General features: G+C 47.5%; 8 protein-coding genes across 8 annotated transcripts; 3 read left to right on the top strand and 5 right to left on the bottom strand.

Annotated features, from left to right (window-relative positions):
- Positions 1-509: 509 nt before the first annotated feature.
- Positions 510-2265, top strand: N7466_007119 (uncharacterized protein; the record flags this gene model as incomplete). The annotated part of the gene is made up of 5 exons (XM_057166508.1): positions 510-629; positions 695-1379; positions 1461-1649; positions 1716-1928; positions 1991-2265. 5 exons carry the CDS (start codon positions 510-512, stop codon positions 2263-2265), a joined length of 1482 nt encoding a protein of 493 aa, XP_057019549.1.
- A 1821-nt stretch (positions 2266-4086) lies between these two features.
- On the bottom strand, positions 4087-7279 carry N7466_007118 (glutamine amidotransferase subunit DUG2; the record flags this gene model as incomplete). Its single annotated transcript, XM_057166507.1, has 5 exons — positions 4087-5804; positions 5866-6052; positions 6105-6782; positions 6849-6974; positions 7061-7279. 5 exons carry the CDS (start codon positions 7277-7279, stop codon positions 4087-4089), a joined length of 2928 nt encoding a protein of 975 aa, XP_057019548.1.
- Positions 7280-8583: 1304 nt separating this feature from the next.
- Positions 8584-8859, bottom strand: N7466_007117 (uncharacterized protein; the record flags this gene model as incomplete). The annotated part of the gene is made up of 1 exon (XM_057166506.1): positions 8584-8859. The coding sequence occupies one exon, from the start codon at positions 8857-8859 to the stop codon at positions 8584-8586; it is 276 nt and encodes a 91-aa protein (XP_057019547.1).
- Positions 8860-9227: 368 nt separating this feature from the next.
- N7466_007116 (uncharacterized protein) lies at positions 9228-10721 on the top strand (the record flags this gene model as incomplete). Its single annotated transcript, XM_057166505.1, has 2 exons — positions 9228-9287; positions 9342-10721. The coding sequence occupies 2 exons, from the start codon at positions 9228-9230 to the stop codon at positions 10719-10721; spliced, it is 1440 nt and encodes a 479-aa protein (XP_057019546.1).
- A 913-nt stretch (positions 10722-11634) lies between these two features.
- Positions 11635-13425, top strand: N7466_007115 (Arginine permease CAN1; the record flags this gene model as incomplete). The annotated part of the gene is made up of 3 exons (XM_057166504.1): positions 11635-11815; positions 11894-12300; positions 12358-13425. 3 exons carry the CDS (start codon positions 11635-11637, stop codon positions 13423-13425), a joined length of 1656 nt encoding a protein of 551 aa, XP_057019545.1.
- Positions 13426-16510: 3085 nt separating this feature from the next.
- On the bottom strand, positions 16511-17269 carry N7466_007114 (uncharacterized protein; the record flags this gene model as incomplete). The annotated part of the gene is made up of 2 exons (XM_057166503.1): positions 16511-16999; positions 17249-17269. 2 exons carry the CDS (start codon positions 17267-17269, stop codon positions 16511-16513), a joined length of 510 nt encoding a protein of 169 aa, XP_057019544.1.
- A 542-nt stretch (positions 17270-17811) lies between these two features.
- On the bottom strand, positions 17812-18514 carry N7466_007113 (uncharacterized protein; the record flags this gene model as incomplete). The annotated part of the gene is made up of 2 exons (XM_057166502.1): positions 17812-18363; positions 18440-18514. The coding sequence occupies 2 exons, from the start codon at positions 18512-18514 to the stop codon at positions 17812-17814; spliced, it is 627 nt and encodes a 208-aa protein (XP_057019543.1).
- Positions 18515-19310: 796 nt separating this feature from the next.
- On the bottom strand, positions 19311-21012 carry N7466_007112 (FMN-dependent alpha-hydroxy acid dehydrogenase; the record flags this gene model as incomplete). The annotated part of the gene is made up of 5 exons (XM_057166501.1): positions 19311-19397; positions 19468-19541; positions 19595-20804; positions 20867-20925; positions 20985-21012. The coding sequence occupies 5 exons, from the start codon at positions 21010-21012 to the stop codon at positions 19311-19313; spliced, it is 1458 nt and encodes a 485-aa protein (XP_057019542.1).
- Between the last annotated feature and the right edge of the window lie 162 nt (positions 21013-21174).

The following is a 21174-nucleotide window of genomic DNA, read 5'->3' as shown; positions in this document are numbered from 1 at the left end:
CAGGTAGGTATTCGTGGTTAGGGCTACACCCGCAGTCATGGCACTCATATGTTGGCGGCAGCCATTTAAAGTGATTTATGCCACTTGAAAATACTTTTCCTCACTATTCCGTGAAACATGACGCTTGCATATCTTAATTTGAATAGATATTAATCTTAAAATCCATATCGGCTAATTGCCGTCGTATGTCGGAGGTGGGGCTGCCCCAGGTTTCCCCCAGCTTTGAAGTCCACTAAACGATGCGGGGTTTGTGGGGAGGTAGGTCTACGTGCAGAGACTGACTGATTTACGTGTTGTGTGACGGGCAAGATGTTGATTGGGTCACGTATCACTCTGGAATCCCAAGCTATCAAGCACTCGGTGTGATACATTAGTAGCGGTGCCCCGCTCATGAGGGTATCTGCATAAGCGGTTTCCTCTCGAGCTTGCTCAATATGGCTGAGACTAGTATGTCATCAACGACACTATGGCAGAACCGGAAGTGCCTGCTTCTATGCTGCCTCGTCTCAATGGCCAATATGCAGTACGGTTTTGATTTAGCTGCTATTGGTTCATTGCAAGCCATGACCGGTTTCCTGAAGGTATTTGGATACCGCGATCCAAGTAGCGACACCGGATATGCAATTGATGTGAGTATTACCTTCTTCCTGATCCACCAGCAGACCACAAGTTGGCTGACAACATGGTATTCCAGAGCACCGTACAACAACTCATAACATCGCTTCTGACATTGGGATCTTTCGTTTCTTCCTTAGTGGCAGGTTTTTTCTCGGCCTACTTAGGCCGCCGTCATGCACTCTGGCTTGCCTGTGTCGTCAATGCAGTTGCAGTTGGAATCCAAATCGGGACAACATCGGCAGGCGTCCTGTATTTCGGACGCTTACTACTAGGATTCGCCAATGGCTTTTTAGTCACTTTCTCAAATATTTACACTTCTGAAGTGGCACCGGCTCATCTTCGGGGTGTCATGGTCGCTTTGTTCGCATACTGGGTGAATATAGGAAGTATTCTGGGCTCGGTGGTTGATAACTACACTCAAACGCGACTTGACCGACTGTCGTACAGGATTCCTCTTGCTTGCCTTTACATTGTTCCCACCCTGCTATTCGTTGCGTTATTTTTCGTCCCCGAAAGCCCCAGGTGGTTGCTTCATCGTGGTGATGATAAGGCAGCCAGGACGTCACTGGAAAGACTTCGGGGCACTGGTTTTCTCACTGTCCTATCTATCTCCGGTGCCAATCGTGGAGCTGAAGATCGAAGCTCCAGTAGCACAGCTGCTATGCCATCGCTCTTGGAGTTGGAGTGGGCAGAGATGGTCAAGGGCGTGGAAGAGGAAAAGCGTGAACAAGGGAATGTAGCGGCAATGGATATGTTCCGAGGTGAGATTAGGACATCCTCATCCCGAGGCCCCTTACTTGAATTCTCGTTTTCTGTTATACTAATACTGCCTTGACTTCTAGGTGTTGATCTTCGCCGGACTATACTTTGCTACTGTATGATTGGTTGTCAAACTGCATCAGGTGTATGGTTCCTCATTGGCTACCAAGCATACTTCTTCACAATTTGCGGCATCACTAAGCCATTCCAATACTCTATTATGAACACATGCTTTGGCTTTCTGGGGGTCAATGTCGGCATGTACGCCATCCGTGAGTTATTCGGGCGTCGCTCCATTCTTATAATCGGCGCGATTGGATGCGGTCTATGCCAATTAGCGAGTGCCATCGCTGCTACAGTGAGCCCCAATACTTTACCTACTGGCAGAACACTGGTGGCCTTTACAGCATTGTTCATGTTTTTCTATAATGGCTGTGTCGGTGCTGCAAGTTACCCCGTCGCTACCGAACTCGTCAGTTCCAGACTCCGTGCATGGACTATTGGGACGGCAACCTCACTGGGCTATCTTCTTGCATGGCTGGTGAATTTTTGTACGCCATACTTCATTAACCCTGAGCATATGAACTGGGTGGGTCAATTCATGGAGATATAGGGCATGCGAATAATGCAAGTCACGCTTTTTTAAGCAACAATACTAATCTGGCTATGGCACAGGGCGCTCAATATGGATACATTTGGGCTGTATCTAACTTTCTCTGTGTGATTTTCTTTTATTTCTTCATGCCAGAAATGAAAGGCCGTTCTCTGGAGGAACTGGATGAAATATTCGCTGCGCGTGTCCCAGCACGCAAATTCAGATCATACCACTGTCTCATTGGTGAAACAGCAAGAATCGAGGCTCTGAATGCTAAGTCTGATCGAGACTAGTTCCATAAATAAAAACCTCGGGATGTTTATGGAACACCTGTCCAGGTACCCAGATGTCATTTGCGACCAATTCCAACATTTGAAGGTTTCTAAAGCTGGGAAATGGCAAACAGAAAATGATTAAATATGTGCTTACCACCTACTATTTATTAGGTTGCAGTATTTCAATGTTAATCCAGAGTCTATCAATTGATCTCTTGAGTATGTACTATGTACATAAGTTCTTACCTATATGAACTCTTGCGAAATTAATGTTCCTCTAAGATACCTACATAGGTTTTTGATGACTTTCAATACTAGGTATATACCCATCCTAAGTACCAAGCAGGTACATAAGAATATACCCATCCTAAGCACCAAGAAAATACATAATAATATGCCCATCCTAAATACCAAGTATGTATATAAGAATATTCCCATTCTAAGTACCAAGTAGGTACGTAAGGATATACCCATCCGACATATGAAGTAGGTACATAAGAATATACCCATCCTAAGTACTAAGAAGGTACATAATGATATACCTATCCTAAATACCAAGTTGGTTTATAAGAATATACCTATCCTAAGAACTAAGAAGGTATGTAAGTAAATACCTATCCCAAGTATTAAGTAGGTGCCTAAGTACATATACATATAGGTAGAGACATATATACCTGTACTGCAACATAGGAGCTCACCGAATGATGCCTACAGTACTATGTACATAAGTATTTATGTTAAACAATGTAAATTATGTAATTGATTAAGATCAATATATACTTGCTTAATATAGGCTGAAAAATCTAGAATATATCCACTTAAAATAACATTGGAATACCTGGGAAGCTAGTACCGAAATTCTATCCAAGTACAACCTAAATAGGATTTCCTATGTCCTAGAGAAATCAAGAGTAAGAAAAAGATCATGAAATCTATATTTATTCAAGAATTCGGAGCACAAGTTCATCGCTGCCTCAGGCTCCAATCGGGGTATAAAAGCAACATTCTAGCCTTTCATCTTCTTCTCTTCTCCACTCCTCTCCTCAACAGCTTCTTTCCATATTATCTTACTACCTTATATTCCCTCACTTCCCTCACTTTCTTCTTACTTGCTCTCACTTCCTCTTCAGTTCTTCTCACTTTCTATTCAATTACTCTCACTTTCTCTTCAATTGCTCTCACTTTCTCTTCAATTGCTCTCACTTTCTCTTCAATTGCTCTCACTTCCTCTTTATTTACTCTTACTTCGTCTTCACTTCATTATCAAACATCTCCCTTTAACAACTACCATGACCTACGCTCAAGGAAGCCAGATATGAAGCAAACTTTGCAATGTCAATGAGCGGTACACGAAACACGCTACACGACTTTTGCATCCTTGGAAAATCTCTCTTCAACAATCCCGGGATTGAACCGATTGAGAATCGACACTGTTGAAACCGACCCCCTTGGAAGTGGATCAGGTACTTAAGGGACGTGACGGAGCGACGGAGGCAAGCCGAAAGGCATGTCAGGCGCTGAGTGAAGAAGTCCGGGGTCTTTACGAGGAACTCCAGGAGCGGCGGGAGGGTCAGATGGCTGATACCGCCGCCATCCACGCCCATTGTGCGCAAAAGATGGTGGACCCTGATATTCACGGGCCGCTATCCAACCTGATCGTCTTTATCCTATTGAATTCCTTGAAGTCAATAAGATTATTTAGACGGTGATTTTGAAGAGAATTCTCAATGCATAGAAGTGTTTTGAATTCATGTCCCGGGAGAAACAATGCTAGAATAATGCATATTTTACAGAATACGAATAGAGTCCGATATAGCCAAACCAAGGACAAAGAGGTCCTTATGTCTTGTCAACCAAATGAGCAAACACATATCGGAAAATCTCGCGACTCTTGTACAGGTTTTCCACGCGCATGCGCTCGTTATCCAAATGCGCGTTATCACTCGCCTGTCCACAAGGCAAATTAGCTGCCGGGGCAGAAAATACCTTTTCCAGGAAGCGAATGGTGGGGATCGATCCACCCTCGCGGATGAAGATGGGCTTGACCGCTGCAGGAGAGGTGGCCGGGGTAGAAGATCCGGTTGTGGCATCCGGGGTCTCGGACTGTGCGTCGGACTTGGGCTTCGTGCGAATAGGCAGCGAGGAAGAGTCATCGGAGCTTGCGGCAGTTTGAGTGAGAGTGGAAGATGTCGGGACAGTAGCGGATTGCAAGGACCGTTTGCGGGCAGCTGCCTTTTCAGCTGACGACGTGGTGGTGGACGTGATCACGCGGTCAACGCGTGATGCTAGGCTGTCTGAGGAATCCTTGCGGAGAAGGCTCGGGCCGGAAGGAATGGGTGGCTTGGGAGTGACTTGCTTCCGCCCGTTTGTGGGAGGAGGCATGGGTGGGTACTGATGTTTCGAACCTTGTTGGTCTGGAGTCCATGCTGCGGTGATTGCTTCAGAGAGAGTGGCGAAGATTTCGTTGTCTGGGTCTCCTAGCCAGGCATCTGACTTTCCGGTGATCTCGACGGTGAGGTCGTTTTGAGATTCGAGTAAGGCGAATTGCTCCTGAGCGAATGCTGTGAGAGTTGCGGCGACATCGTCAGCTTGTTGGTCGGGAACGATACGGATCGAGAGGCTGGCCTTCGCAAGTCGTGCGATGGTTGTGGTTGCGTTTTTGCTTCCTGGGACTTCCAGGGAGTGGATTGTGAGCGATGGTTCGCGCCAGCGATACATCAGTGATTTGACTAATGCTTGGCGGTCTTGAATCTCGGGGTGTTGGGGTAGCAATATGTCTGCGATGGCCTCAAATCGCTTCTGCTCGGCTTCTGTGATAGGCCGGACGGAGTCGTGGAACCCAGGCAGGTTGATTCGACCCTTGCGTCCAACTAGAGTGGAAACCAAAATTGAAACATCTTTGACTGGTTCGTCTAGTAGAGCACTACCATCAATACCACTATGCAAGTCAGGGTGATCGCTAGTTACGACCAAGTTGGCATGGACCACACCTCGAAGGCCGTAGGTCAGACAAGGATTATAGTCATCCAGCCAATAACTGTTGGCTAGCAAAATCCAATCGACAGGACCGATTTCAGCCTGGTGCTCGTGGACCGTTTGGTGAAATCCTTGGGATCCAGATTCTTCCTCTCCTTCGATGAGGAATACCACATTGCAACGGAGTGACTTTGTGCGAGCAAGATCGGCCGCAGCATACAGAGATGCCAAAATCGGACCTTTATTATCAGAAACACCACGACCATAGAGGAATCCATTGATCGAAGTCAATTGATAAGGATCGGATCTCCACTTAGGGCGATTGGTATCAGCACCAACAACGTCGTAGTGGCCGTAGAAAAGAATGGTCTTGTCAACTTTCTCGGGGGAAGTTGCATTGAATCGGGCATACACAACAGGATTTGTGTCTGCGCCCGTAGTCAAAAGTTTTGTCTTTGCACCAAGATAGTTGCAGTGTCGACGCAGGAAGGCTGCTCCCTGGTTGCACTCGCCCTTGAATTTAGGACTTGAGGAAATAGTCTTGAATGAGACAAATTTGGCCAGACTGTTTACCATTTCATCTATACCAAACAAACGTTAGCAAGCTGGCGCCGTTTGTCCGATCAGGAATAAATAACATACCGTTGCTGATGGGTGGCAGCTCCTCCTGTGTGAGGAAAAACTCTGTCAGGTCCCAAATGCCAACAGAGTTATCATTGCCTCCAGTAGCATAGATGTGTCGATCTTTGACTCGTCCGGTAGCAGATGCAAGCATGGTGCCCTCATGAGCGACCCACCCACCGACTTCCTCAAATCGGGAGTTAAATTTCTGGCAAAGTCAGCGATTAGAAAATAAGGGGTCCACCTAGAATCCTGCATACCTTGACTGTTCCTGTTGAGTCACCACAGATAGCAACGCCATGGATCACGTGAACTGCCCATAAATCTCCAGTGTGGCGAACAATACGCTTGACCAGCTGCTGGGAATCCAAATTCCAAATGTTCAAAGCACCGCCTGCCAAACCACAGTAGAGTAACGAGCCTTCAACAGCGATGGAGAGGACAGGGTCATCATTTTGCAACTTGGCAATTTGAACCGGTGCGGCTCCTGGCTGCGAGCCGATTCTCCATAACTTGACAGCACCATCTCCGGAACCTGTCAACAAGACCTCTTCAGAGGGGGCAGACTCAATAAGGCCCTTGACCAAAAGCATCGAGTAAACATAACCATGGTGAGCAAACAATTTGTGGTGATCCCGCTTAAAGGATAAGACTCGACCTCCTCCTGAGACTGAGTGGGCACCGTCGGATGGCCGTGGAGCAGGTGTCCCGTCCGGGCCGCGGGAGTCAAAAAAGCGATGCGTCCGCTTTCCTGGGTGCGCCACAGATGTTTGGCTCAGGGCGCTTTCCTCAGACAGGTCACACCATTGGATGCTGGTGTTCTGCGCACCACAGTAGATGGTTTGATTACTCGCGGAATACACCACAGTAAAGATATCACCCACATCATGATGCGGGTAGATAGAATACAGTCGCTCAAAGGTCCTTGTTGACCAAACCTAGGTAAGGGGGTTAGTGACCCGCAGCTCCGCGACGCGATAGGCGATGTCTGATAAACCACTTACATTAATTACAGAATCTCCGCCACTAGAGAAGAGAAGGTTCCCATCCTCTGATAAATACAGACCCAAAACGCTCTCTTTGTGGGCGTGGACTGACAGAACAAGGTCGTATGTTTCCAGAGACCAAGCCTAATGGAATGAGTCAGACCGCACAAGAGGAAGTTGCCGTCAAAATAGACGATTCTAAACCAGGATTTAACAGTGCATATACTTACCACGATATCTCCTCCTTGTAAGCCGGCAAATACACACTCTTCGTCAACGACCAATGCGAGGACGGAACGGCTAGCAAGCACGCGATGACCGATCCCGCAATCACTTAGCGGCGCGCTGGTGGCATCATCTTTAGCTTGCGCTAAAGACCGAGCATCGGATCCCCAAGTCTTAGATTGGTCTTCCACCTCGTCGGTAAATCCGGAATCCACTATATCCATTGCGTGGTTTCCCGTCAGTCAATGATAGATCTGGGGGAGGTATTTTCTCTTGGGGACGTGAAGTTGTGTGTGGAGGACGAGATCTCCCCGCGACGGATGATTGGATCCACCCAGAAAAACGATCTTTTGGTTCGCAGTTCCGGGTTTAAATCCACTTCCAACAATGAATGTAGTGGGAAAGCTCTTTGGTTTTTGAAAACGAAGAGAGAGAAAAGAAGGATAGTATGGAAAGAAACATTAAGGAGATTTTTTTTCTTTTTAAAAAAAGGAGACAAATGGCGGTGCGGGAAATCATAACCATTGCACCATCGATAAAGTATTCGACTCACCACCCCTTGAATAATATCTTTTATGATTCCAACAACATGCGGGTCTATTGGGTTGATCGCTAGTCAGTCAGACATTGTGTCCTGTTCATAGTGATATCCTTCATTCCAAAGGGTTTTATTACGGTCGCGTGGGCTTGATCATTGGGAACATGGATGTATGGAAAAGGAAATCTACTAACATACCTGGGCTCCCACTGTAACCGAGCCAAGGGAGGCCTTGACTGAAAATCAAGCACCGCCATCAATCAAATCGAATGAGGGAGTCAGAAATGTGGAATATAGAATAATCATAGAAGTTCCAGGAACAAATTCGGAATGAAAAAAAGGAGAACTTTAACAGGCACTGATCAGCAGCGGTGGACAGATAAGGCGGAGGCTTTTCTAATGACTTCACCCGGATTTCTATTCGCATCCAGCCCCTACTCCGGTTTCATCTATAATTTCACCGCAAGACACGTCTTCTACAAGCTATTGTTTGCTTTCTTTTCTTTTCCTGCAGTTGTCCATTCCATACCAAGCCGAGAATTCATCGTTAACGATCCAATTGGGATATAGGGAGGCATCCAAATTCATTGTCAAGTAGTACGGCAGTGATCGCGCCATGAATCGTCATCGACTCCTGGATTTCAAAGTTTTCAAGGCTTCCAAGGGGGCTTTTCTTTGTGCCTGGTGACGGTTGTGCACGGAACATTGCATATACGTACGTCTCTTCTTTTTACAGGTCTAGTGATCTATGCCATACATACAGCACCGCCACAGTGGCTGATGTATGACTGAATCTGACAAATATCAGCTGACTTGAGGGCACCAGCCACAGTGGCGGTGACTCGGATCCATCAATTCAACCAATCACAATCATCAAGTCACCGCTTCTTTGTCTTTACCGTTATGCTCCGTATCAAATACTAGAAACACAGACTCCGGGGCATATCGGCGCTATTCATCTTCCCACTGGCACGGACTAGCCGCTTGTTCTCAGGGATTTTTCAGAGAGGGACCAATGGGTTCATCCTTCCCAATCACAGCTCGACAACAAACCCTTCCCCCCCCCACTGTGGTCTTTTGCGCCCAACCATTCAGTCTTGCCGATGTGATGCGAGCTTCCCATCCGTTGTAATTCGTTTCTGCCTGTCGCATCACTGGAACCCAAGTTACCCAACTCTGCCAGATAGGTGAGGGCCCTGCAGCTACCGTTCGTTGCTCTGTGCCCAACTCCTGCGCGCTGATGCCATCGCCCCCAGCCTCCTCCATTTTCCCGCAGCACAGTTCCCCATAAGTAACCCATATCATATCCCTGAGTCCAATCGGACCTGACCGCTGATCTATTTTCACGTTCTGCGGAGGTTTAAAGATAACCAGCTTAATCAGCCCTGGGGATTAAGAATTCTCCTTTTTTCCTTGCTATATTATCTCATTTTATACTTCGGCTTCTCCAGTTTCGTCTTTTTCCATTTCTCTCAAGTGCTTCACCGTTATTTATGTCCCCTTTGTGAGATCGCCCAGGTCGCAGGTGGAATCACTAGTCCCGTACACCGCTCCTCGGCCCATCTCAATAAAACGAACTACAAAAACTCTGATGAGGTGATCGTTCCAAGGTTCACGGTCGACGATCCTATCTGATGGCGCCGCTCGGCCAGACGATCGCTGTCATTGACAAGTCCGGCAAAGTTGTTAGCACGGTAAGCTAGCCCGGATTCAAATCATCGAATCGAAGGTTATCCTGACAGCACCAGAGTAAACAACTCTTCGGCGTCTTCCATCAGGCGAAAGCCGCGTACCGCGAACGCAAGGCGCATTTTGACTCCGAGCGTAATGCCAAGATTGCGGAGCAGCAGGCATTGCAAGCTCTCGCCACCTACACAATCGATGACTCCCCATCGGTAGCTCCATCACGACGGAGTCACGCATCGAGGTCACGACATCAATCTAGTCGCAGTGTGCATCATCGCCGTCCCCCTTCTCGATACGAACAAGATTTGCATTCGGGTGTTGCGAGGACAGAGTCGGGCTTCGAGGCACCAGCAGAGCTTCCCCGCAGACATACCCATCATGACGTCGCGCTTAGACAACCTGAGGATCGACCAACAACAGCTCGGTCTAAATCGGATGCCTACATTGACATGGATCTTGCATACGGGGATGCACACCCGGTCACACTAGCAAAGTATACCCCTCCGGTGGAGAGTCCGGAAGATCCAAACCAACTAAATGGCCTGGTCACTCGGGCCCAGTGGCTTCTGGAAGAAGCGCACTGTATGCAGCACAGTGCGACCGCCACCATCGCGCATCTTCAAAAGAATCCGGATGCGATGGCTGCGGTCGCTCTCACTCTGGCGGAAATCAGCAACGTCGCCGGAAAAATGGCACCAACGGCACTTGCTGCATTCAAGTCCGCCTCTCCCGCAATTTGGGCCTTACTTGCGAGCCCGCAATTCCTGATCGCTGCCGGTGTCGGACTAGGAGTGACGGTGGTCATGTTCGGAGGATATAAAATCATCAAGAAGATACAGTCTAACACGATCGGAATCACCCAAGAGCCGGAATGTGCACCGGCAGATGAGGAGCCGGAAGAGATGGAGGAATTAATGGAGCTGAATGTGCAATCGGGAAGTCGTGTTGAAATGTGGAGGCGTGGCGTGGCAGACATTGAAGCTGTCAGCATGGGCACATCAGTTGATGGCGAATTCATTACCCAACGAGCTGCGGCCTTGTCTGGAATCGACGTGACCACGGCCCGCATGGAAAGAGATCCACGCTTTAAGTTCGATGACGATACGTCCATGGCTTCCTCCCGACGCTCTCGACGTTCGCGTACATCCAGGTCACATGCACATGCTCCCTCGGAGGCACCTTCCAGGAGAGAGTCCAGATCCGCTCCTAAAAGTGTCTTCACCAAATCGACCAAAGAACCATCGAGGGCCCCAAGCAGGGCCCCAAGCAGAGCCCCTAGCCAGGCTCCAAGTCAAGCCCCGAGCAAAGCTCCAAGCAGGCCCTCAAGCAGAGCGCCAAGTAGGGCGCCTTCCAAATCTGGCTATATGTCAGAAAAGGAGACGCGACCCAAAGAGAAGAAGAAGAAGGGGCCGAGTCGCTTGCGTCTCATGTTCACTGCTTAAACATCAATTTCCAAAGAAGCCTTTATTCCACCATCAACATACGACAGTTTGCCCTTCCAACGCCGACATGCTTCGCTGGCCCAATATTGTACATTTTCATACTGCGTGTCAATACTTGAAGATATGTCCCGCCATGATCACGACCAAAATTTCTTCAAATATTTCTTTTCGTCTTCTGCATATATATGAGATGCGATCCATGGATATCATTCATGTGTATTGTGCCATGAAGAAGATTTCTCAGGCGAGGCCATGTTGCCCATACCAACGCCGGCCCAAGACTCTCCCATGTCCGCCATCGCGGAGCAGAGCTTATGACTACACATTGAAGCGTTCTTTTCTTGTTTTCATCACGATTCAGTTTATGCATTTTGGAGTTTGGGGTCATTTCATAATATCATGCTTCTCGTTACGAGGTCTGGTTCACATTGGTTTTTTGTCCATCTCTAGACCCAAATAAACCCAGCTGTTCTGATACACATACTCATACACTGACAATTCGTTTTTTTTTTTTGTGGAAGACTAATTACCTAGGACACAAGTTCATCAACCATCCCACTGTTTCTTGGAAGGGGTTCGGAGAATAGGACCCTTTGGAGTTCGTTGACCCCTCTGATCCAAGTGGACCTCGGAATAACCGCTCGAAGAGGGAAGCGATCGGCTAACTCCGGGCTAGGCCCAATCAGATGAGACACGGCATGGAACGATATACGCGGGGTAGGAAGCGACGAATGGGATTTGATTAGGGAAACAGTAATTGAAATGCCTTTCTAGTTAGCGTTATCCGGTAAGTAGCAATAGGCAAGTAATTTCCCTCGTTTTTTTCCTCGTGTTCCAATTTCTCTAAAAATCGTGATCTGTGACGCATCCAACATCAATTGATCGTCACTCCACGCAGTAGGAGTCAGACACAATGTCTGTGTCATCCAAGCCAGATACCGCTAAAAATGCGGAAAAAGAACAGCCGGCTGCGCATATGTTTTCCGGGGCATACAATGAGGCTGATGAAGAGAACATGCCCTCGGCGGAGTCGATTCCGGGTCCAGCCCTGAAGCGCAAGCTGAAGAGCAGGCATCTTCAAATGATCGCAATCGGTAGGTGATCAAGCTGCCATTCAAATCCCCCCATCCGCCTATGCTTGATTACTCAATCTCTAACTGGATGGGCAATAGGTGGTACAATCGGAACTGGTTTGTTCATATCTAGCGGCGAAGCTTTAGCACACGCTGGACCGATTGGCGCTCTCATTGCTTATATTTTCATCGGCTCCATTGTGTTTTCCGTCATGACTTCTCTCGGTGAGATCGCCACATATCTGCCTGTATCCGGAGCATTCACTTCCTATGCTACTCGACTGATCGATCCCAGCCTTGGATTCGCGATGGGCTGGATCTATTGGTTCTCATGGGCTATTACGTTCGCGCTTGAATTGACTGCGACAAGCCTTATAATCCAATACTGGGACCCTACGATTAACACTGCGATATTCATCGCTGTCTTCTGGGTCGTTATTACAATTTTAAATTTGTTGCCGGTTAACTTTTATGGCGAGATTGAGTTTTGGTTATCTACAGCCAAGGTGAGTTCCTCGAATTTGAATACAACGGACCTTCTTTAAGCTAACGATCATTCATAGGTACTAACAGTGATCGGATTTATCCTCTTCGGTATCTGCATCGACGCTGGCGCTGGGGATCAAGGATACCTTGGCTTCCACAACTGGGTTCACCCGGGTCCCTTCGTCGACTACCTTGTGACTCCAGGACCCACAGCAAAGTTTGTAGGATTCTGGGCCGTGCTCATCCAAGCTGGATTCTCCTGCCAGGGCACCGAACTCGTTGGTTTAGCCGCGGGTGAAACCGAAAACCCACGGCAGACAGTCCCCAAAGCGATTCGAGCGACCTTTTTCCGCATCCTCCTCTTCTACGTGTTTTCCATTTTCTTCATGGGTCTTCTCGTGCCATCCGACAACCCAGACCTTCTTTCAGGCTCTTCTAACGCAAGCGCCTCGCCATTCGTCATTGCCGCCAAACTAGCCGGCGTCAAAGTTCTCCCCGGCCTCATCAACGCAGTCTTATTGACCGTTGTGCTCTCAGCAGCCAATTCCAACGTCTACAGCGGAAGCCGTATGCTAGTCGGTCTAGCAGCTGACGGATACGCTCCCTCGCTCTTCGCCAAGACGACAAAAGGTGGTGTCCCGTATTTTGCGGTCGTCCTTACTGCACTGTTCGGACTGCTTGGTTTCATGAATATCTCAACTTCCGGTACCACCGTCTTCAACTGGTTGCTCAATATCTCAACTGTGGCAGGCTTCATTCTGTGGGCTTCGTTGAACGCGTGCCACATTGCTTTCATGCGGGCTTTGAAGGCTCGGAATGTCTCCCGCAATATTCTACCTTATAAAGCCCCGTTCCAGCCTTTCCTTGCTTACTATGGTCTGTTTTTCAACCTCCTCATCCTTTTCACTCAAGGGTTCACGGCTTGGATTCCGTCTTTCAGTGTGCAGAACTTCTTCGTGGCGTATGTCAGCCTTATCCTTTTTGCTGTGCTTTGGATCGGCCACAAACTCGTGTTCCGTGATAGTCTGGTGTCGCCGCTACAGGCTGATCTTGATACTGGACGGGCGGAAATCGAGAGTGAGCATTGGGATGTGTCGGTTCCTACTACATGGTATGGCAAGATTTGGTATGGGATCAACGGGTGAAGGACGCTCAAAATGATCATCTATAAGATCGACTTCTCTTATGTAATTAACGTTCAACAGTATATATGCTCTCGGGATTTCCGCTTGGGAGGTGCCAAGAAGTGATGCAAATTCGGACATCACTCCTGGACAACATTGCACAAGGCGCGCATCATGCATGTGTTCAAATCAAATGACAATCGACTTCGGGAATCAATGTCAACTGATATTTTCAAGTGCTGTAGAGTGGACAGGCTTACCCTTTCATATTTATAATCTAGGATACTTGGAACATTGAATATTACAAGTCGCTATATTCCTATTTTTCCTTCGCGCAATTTTGTCCCATTGGCAACCCTGAGATCTTTCGTTGTGTTATCTGATCGCTATTAGCCTTAATACTCATAGCTTCGACTTCTGTATAAGTATGTGCTGCTCCAGTGGTACTTTCTCGGTTTGAGCGCTAGGGCACGCATGGAAAATCTTTCTCTTAGCTCCTTCGAAGTCGACAACGTACTTCTGTTTATAGCACGAAGAAGGAAATGCCACTTGATGCAGACATCTGGACTCTGACACTTATCGAAATGCTAGTGGTAAAGACTTTGTTAGGATGTGCGCGTTATCATCTGCGCATAAACAATACTAAAAGCAATAATAAGAGTCCTATAGCGATCGACGCGAGTATCGCGCAGTGTCGCGCAAGGATGAGGTTTAGTTGAAGATTAACGGCTTCGTTAAGATATCCGCATGATTAGATCTAATGTCACGAACCTCGCGACGCTCGGAATGTGCAGTATCTTGCAAAGTTGACGCGTAATACTTATCTTGACAAATTTGTTAGGATATGTGCATTTTTGGGAATCGCTAGTTACGAATTACGAATCACGAATTGCGAACTCTACGAATCCTACGTATAACATTTAACGGGAGAATTGTTTCTTATAAGATCCACACTTCACATTTATATAATTGAATTTGTTAGGATATGTTCTTTTTTTTTTTCGAATGACTCGTAAATTGCGAATTCGAATCCCGCCAATCCTACCACACTCGAACAGTATATTGCAAGGTTGATGCTTAATGCTTATATTGGCGGGTTTATTAGGATATGCCCATTATTATTATCTGTTGCGTAAGCGCTTATCCTTAACCCTTGGCGCAAAGACTAATGTTTACTAGTATAATGCTAGTATGAATGACTTTGATCGGATATGCGCATTTTTCTAATTGATTATGCTTCGAATTTTGCGAATCCAGCGACGCGAGCGCTCGACGTACGGTTGACACTTGCTTCTCACCTCGCGAAAGAGATATTGAAAACACGTTTTTGCAATAATTTGAATAGGGAACCTATTTTCGTTTGTCTTCTTGCCAAGTAGTGTCTCAGAGTTATAAGAATAGGCTATACTCATTCTTGCCGAACAAAGTAAGATTGAACGATGACTGTATAACAGACTCTGACAGTGGATAACGGTTACCAAGGGGACTTCGGGTTGATCTCAACTTCTCAAGTGCTTTGGCGATGTTGAATTTCCAGCTCGGCTACGACTTAATTCTCTTAGCATTTCTCAGAGACTATGTAGTACTAGTCTTTATTATGTACCACATACGGAGACTCATCCTCCTATTCATTCTTATCACCAGTCACTTAGCTAGGAAAAGTAAGGAAGAAGTATAGCGTCAATCCTTTAATAGGGAATGCTCTTCTATTCGATGTTCTCAGTAGGAGGAGCCAGAGTATTATAGATAATAGTTCTCAACTAAGCACCGTTGCTGTGATCTCTTGGAATTGGGGGATGAATTCCTAAGAATCCTAACAATTCGAAGCTAAGGGCGGGGTTCTGTCCCGTCTACAACATCACGTGAATCGAAGTGGCACTAACAGAGGGTCACACAACAACCGTGCTAAGTAGGCAGAACTTAGAAGTAGCTAACATATCCTCTTCTCCCTTCTTTTCCACACAACCCAGTGTCATAAATAAGCTATAACTACCTATTGCTTTAAGCAGAACAATCCGGGGCTGGAGATCAAGCAGGAGCGTCGGTTGGATGTGGCTAAGAGCCATTATGTCCTTGCACAAGTAGCTTCTCGTCTGAGCATCGATATCATCGTCAAAACCGCCATCGAAGTCCATTGGGTGCCGGCTAATTGCATGCGGTTGATTGACGCGAGTACTTTTCAGTGTAACCGAGCAAAGCCGAAGTTGCTCATGCTACCATCTATTACGGTGTTAGCAAGGCTGCATGTTCGCATTGTCTGGCTGTTGTAAGCTGTTTTGAAACAGCGTGTACACGCTTGTTTCCATCCAACAGCCTTTGTTTCGCTTTCGGGAATGAGGTTGTTATTTGCACTTTGGCCACTTCGTTTGCCACCAGCTGCCTATACGCAGCCTGATAGGAAGGGCGAACGTGTAAATATGCCTCGTCTGCCCTTCGGGATCATTTTACCTGGACTCTATCGACCAGGATTTGAAATTAGCACTCTACTTTATGGCTTTGGTGGTCAGGCTGCATTGGGAGCAGTTGCCAGTGACTTTGTTCATCCTTATAGCGTAGACTTCGGACCCAGAAAGCGCAGCAGATCATGAAGCCCATCTCGAGACAGTGCGATACCCAGGTGGGCTTACAGCCTGGGGTAGGCTGTTTTCCATCATAAGGCTTAGATCATACCGGTATCCAGCAGAGTACGGTACGGAAGAAATCGATTTCGCGGTTGAAATTGTTGAGTAATGACACCAATCTGGATGAACAAGTTAGAATCCTTAGTGTTAAGCACCAGCAAAGGGGGAGAGACTTACTTTCTTGTTGGCAGCGGCCAGCCAAAATCTTTTGCTGATAGAGGAATTATCGATAAACCTCCAGGTAAAACCGATCGAAGAACTTTCAGATTGCTGCGGTTGACGGTGGAATCGTCTAAGAGCATTCTTGGCTTTGACTCTTGAGAAGCCACTCAGAAATTATCATGGTGATATGACATGGTCGAAGCCCGCCTCCGATGTTGAGATCCTAAATGGACTGTTAGAGCCCTGTGTTTGAAAAAGAAAGGAGTAATACTTACTCGACAAAAGAGGGGGTACGCAGTTTTTTGGTAGGGGGGATTTGCCCATCACGTCCGGCAAGGAGAGAGAAATGTTCGTTGAAGAAGGCTCAAGCTGACCGTATGAACCACAAGAAGACCTGCCAAGAGGTAACCAACAGATCGGACAACTGATTCGGGAACGAAACAGTAGTATTGTTGGTATACGACCACAAAGATCAGACAGTTAGAGTTGATAATCGGCATAGGCCCGAATGGTGGACACGTCGGTCGAATCGTACCGTTGCTCGCAAAGTTAATTGGATAGCAATGTCCGCGCATCTTTGCTGGCATCCGTTTGATCGCGTCGTACACCAAACTGCTGCCTAGAACCACTCCTGCAGGTGGTGGCCATGAGCCGGAATTTCCACGTGTGTGCCCGTCAAAGACAGGCCATGCGGAAGTGTCAGGCGAACCTGTTCCTGGTCGCGTCGGGTCAAACCCGGGAGGTGCGGAGCTGTAGTCGGGCTTGTACTGTGGTGTCCAGGCTTTCCGGTTCTTCCAGAATTTATCCCCGTACTGTATCGATTTGTCAAGGGACTTCTTGCATTACAGGGGTCGCTTCTGTTGTGATTTGATGGCCGAAAACCATACCCTGCAGTAGTAGTAGTAGGATTATAAGAGGGACGGAGATAAGAATCTCCTTCGATTCCAGAAGCAGCACAATCGCAAATAAAGCACTGATTTTGTCAGAAGGGGAGAAGAAGAGGTAAGGATAGAAAAAGCTGTTTTACCCAAATTTGCCCTATGGCTGCGATGAATCTTTACCGTAACATGTTTAATCTTCATAGTTTAGATTCCTTTTGATTACTGCTGATCTCTCTCTAGGGTACTGAAAATTGTTATGGCTCCAAGTTTCATAGGCTTTAAGCTACTTCCTCCCTCCCTCCCAAAGTAAGAGATACGTAGTACGTACTCAGTCTAAGTCTCAAGTATATACCCACTCTAATAATTAATTATATACTCAATCGAAGTATTAAGTACCGACTCACTCAGTCTATAAGTACATACTCATTTCAAGTATCAAGTTGTCGATAATCAACATCATATAATTCTAATTTACTTCAATATACCGCAACATTAATTCCAGCTAGCCTGGCACCTAATTAGATTTGAAGCGACTCCTAGACCTGTTTGAACAGAAACCTTGAAAAAGCAGCGAAGCATACCAGTGCTTAGTTCACATCATTCGAACATAATCCGTATCATAACTTCCATATATTATTCTCCAGATTCGTTAAGCATAACATATACGGCACAACAATCATCATCAAAGTACATTCATATCCCATCCACATCAACAACCCCCATCCAAACCAGAAGCAGACCTCTCAAAGCGCCAACAAAGCAGCCGCAAACGCCACTCCACCAACAACGCTACCAGCAGTCGCAACAGGCGCAGCGTTTACCGACGAATCGTCCGAATAAGTAGACTCAGAGTCAGCAGTATACGTCGTAGCCTGGCTATCACCATTGTAATCACTAGTGGATGTCGGGCTCGCCTCATTCGAAGCCGGCCCATTAGTCGTAGAAGTAGTGCTGGAGTTCGAGTCCGAGTCCGAGTCCGAGCGACCGGAGGACACAGCCGCCGAGACAATGCTCGAGTATCCGTCCGCGGAGAATGGGACGCGGGTGATGCAGGTTGGCGCGCTGGTCCAGGTCACGGACGGGCCGCCGTAGTCGCTGCCGCTGCAGAAGGGGAAGCAGTCTGAGAAGTGGACGTCGGCGTTGTTGTATTCGTTGTAGTTCATCACGCAGCAGTTGGGTACGTTATCTTCTTCGACGGATAGCACTCCGTGGCAGCATTTGTCGTTGCCGTTGTAGTTGACGGGTGTCCATTCGTTGGGGCAGTTTGTAACAAGACGCTTTCCGAAAAGATCACCCTGGTATAGTGTTAGTTCAAAGGTGGGTAGGATGCTTTGGTGCGTTTGGGAGTGGTGGGGGTGGAGGGCTTCTTACGAAGTTGGGGCGGGCGTTGGCGGCTGCTGCGAGAGAGAGAACTGCTGGGATGATGAGACTTTGGACGGAGGGCATTTTGAAGAGAGATGTATGGAGGTTGTATTCCGAGGTTGAGAATTTCCAAGCTTTTAGTGTGTGGTCTGGTAAGGCCGTACTTCCTGGATGACTGTGTGGGTTTTATATAGCAAAAGCACGGACTGACCGCCAATCTAGGAGGTGCAGATAATCCTAGACTGGATATGTCATATTCACCGAGATGAGATCTATCAGCTTGTCATTCCAGGGGAGAATTGTGGGGGATGTGGAAAGCCCCAATGGGTGCGGCTGTGGAGGGACTCCTTGCGGGTACACCCATGTGGCATCAAAGACACAACATCAATCACCTGTGGACATCTTGCGAACGACTGGCCAATACTGAATGAGTATCTCTTTGGGCTGGCAAGGATGACATGAGAAGAAAATCAATTTCTGGGATATCCCTTCGAATTTGTCGATCGTTACTGCAGATGATCTGCAAGGGACACGAGCTATTGAGTGTCCGGCTAGGGTCGTTCGCAAAAGTTCCGGAAGGACTGATGGGATCGGCGCGGAGAAAGAGTGTTGAAGCCATGAGATTGAATACGTGGATCTGATACTCAGAAAGCAAAATTTGAAACCCTTGCCTGCATTGATTCTAACGATCCATGACGTAGATTAACAAATTTGAGTCAATTCAGTGGTGCCTGATGCTCTATTTACAGTAGTCTCAAGCTGACGTATGCCTGGTGCAGGAGATGCAAGGAATCAGCACTAACAAATGTAACGATAGCATGGAAGTTGTTATTCATGGTTAAATGCTGACCACACAAGGGCCCGGGAATCAATGCAAAGTCTAAAGCTTGGACAAGTGAGCTGCCCGACAAGCTGCAAGGTTAGATGGCCCATCAAAGATCTGTTGTTCTACTAGCCGGGTATTGATCTGGAAGCAGTCATTAGTAGCTGCCTGGATACAAGGCGCATTGTAGATCGCCTATGAAACTGATACTCACATGTTGCATTCCAAGTTGGTCGACCCTCTCCACGCCCAGGAGTCTCATACAAGTCTTGGTCTCATCGGCTAGGACTAGACAATACTGTCAATGATATGCTCGTGAAAACAACGGAGTTAAGACTTACTCTGCAGCACTCTCTTCACACCATCAACCCCCCCAGCAGATAAACCAAATAAGGCAGGTCGCCCAATACCGACGCCCTTAGCACCTAGGCAAATCGCCTTGACCACGTCGGTACCTCTCCTTATTCCTCCATCAACCCAGACTTCCAGTTTGTCGAAGACTTCGGGGCAGTATTTTCGCATTTCAAGAAGGGTGTGCACGACCGGGGGAGAAGTGTCCAGAGACCTGCCGCCATGATTTGACAGAATTATGGCCTTCACTTGGGGTCTATGCAAAGAAGCGATGTAGGCATCCTCATGAGTCTGAACACCCTTAAGAATAATAGGAAGACTGGTGTGTTTTGCCAACCATCCCAGCGTCTCCGTCCATGTCAGAGTGGGATCCATCCCAGCGAAAACCTTCTTCTCTCGAGCTTTTGCCGCTTCTTCCGGGGTTCCCAGATCTTCAGTGGTAATCTCATCAATCACATTACCGCCACGTTGGTCGTCTTCCCGCTTGCCCATCACCGGCGTATCTAGCGTTAAAACCAAGAACTTGATAGCAGCCAGTTTGTTGACCCGAGCAATCAAGCGCTCACTTTTTGTTCGATCCTCTTGCACATATAGCTGCCAGCCGAATACCTGCTCCGGGGACGCATTGGCAACAATCTCTTCCGGTGTCATCGAGGCGCTGTGGGAGATGATCTGTAACGCGCCAAAGCTGCGACATGCCTCGGCAATTCCTGCTTCGCCGGATGGATGACCCAGACGTGCTTGGGCTGCTGGGGAGACGTATATAGGCATTGAGACGTCGTTGCCAAGTAGTTTTGTCTCAAGACTGCATTTTGCGCAGTCAATGAAGATTCTTGGGCGGAGTAGAATGGAGCGGAATGCTTCCGTATTGAATCGCTTGGAGATCAGGTCGTCGGCAGCAGAGTAGTAGTACGCCCATGCCTTCTTGCTGAGCTTCGCTGTGGCCAATGCTTCGATTTCGTCCATATTTAAAAGCGTGTTGACAGAGGGGTGGTCATCGACTTTCTGTAAAGCTGTGGATGATGACTCATTCTTAGGTAGGGTCTTTAGGTCAACGGTACCAAGAAGTGACTCGGGCTTCAGATTGTCTTCCAGAGTACCCGCCGGGTGAACAGGATCGAATTTTTCAGTCGCATCTTTGCCTGCTAGCCTGAGGATGACATTTGCACCTCCGGGGTGTTCAGCCACAAAGTCGGTCACCTAAACACGAGGTAAGTCTTTGTGAGAAGAGAGCTTGTCGTCACAGATTCGATTGATCTCACATCGTACACCTTGCCATATAGAATGACCCAACAGCTCTTGCTGTTGTTGTGTTTGGCCACTGTGACCCGATTAGTGAACTGTCAAGACTCAATGGTATGAAAGGGGGGAACTGTATACCTTCGGCAGCATCAAATACTTTCCCCATTCTGTAAAGTGGCAGCGCTTCGCTGTGAACTTTTTACCCTCTGGTGGTGGATGTTGCGGTACAGGGTTAAGAGATCGTTGATTCAAGGAGCTCCCTTCCTTTAGCCACGTTTAAAGCACATAGCGCATCGGGGTAATTGCCGACCCAAGCCGTAAGCAAAAG

The sequence above is a fragment of the Penicillium verhagenii genome (genome assembly GCF_028828195.1).
Source record: "Penicillium verhagenii strain IBT 33310 chromosome Unknown utg000007l_segment0_segment0, whole genome shotgun sequence".
NCBI lineage: Eukaryota > Fungi > Ascomycota > Eurotiomycetes > Eurotiales > Aspergillaceae > Penicillium > Penicillium verhagenii.
Note: the sequence above shows the minus strand (reverse complement) of the source record. Positions and strands in the feature narration are given on the sequence as shown.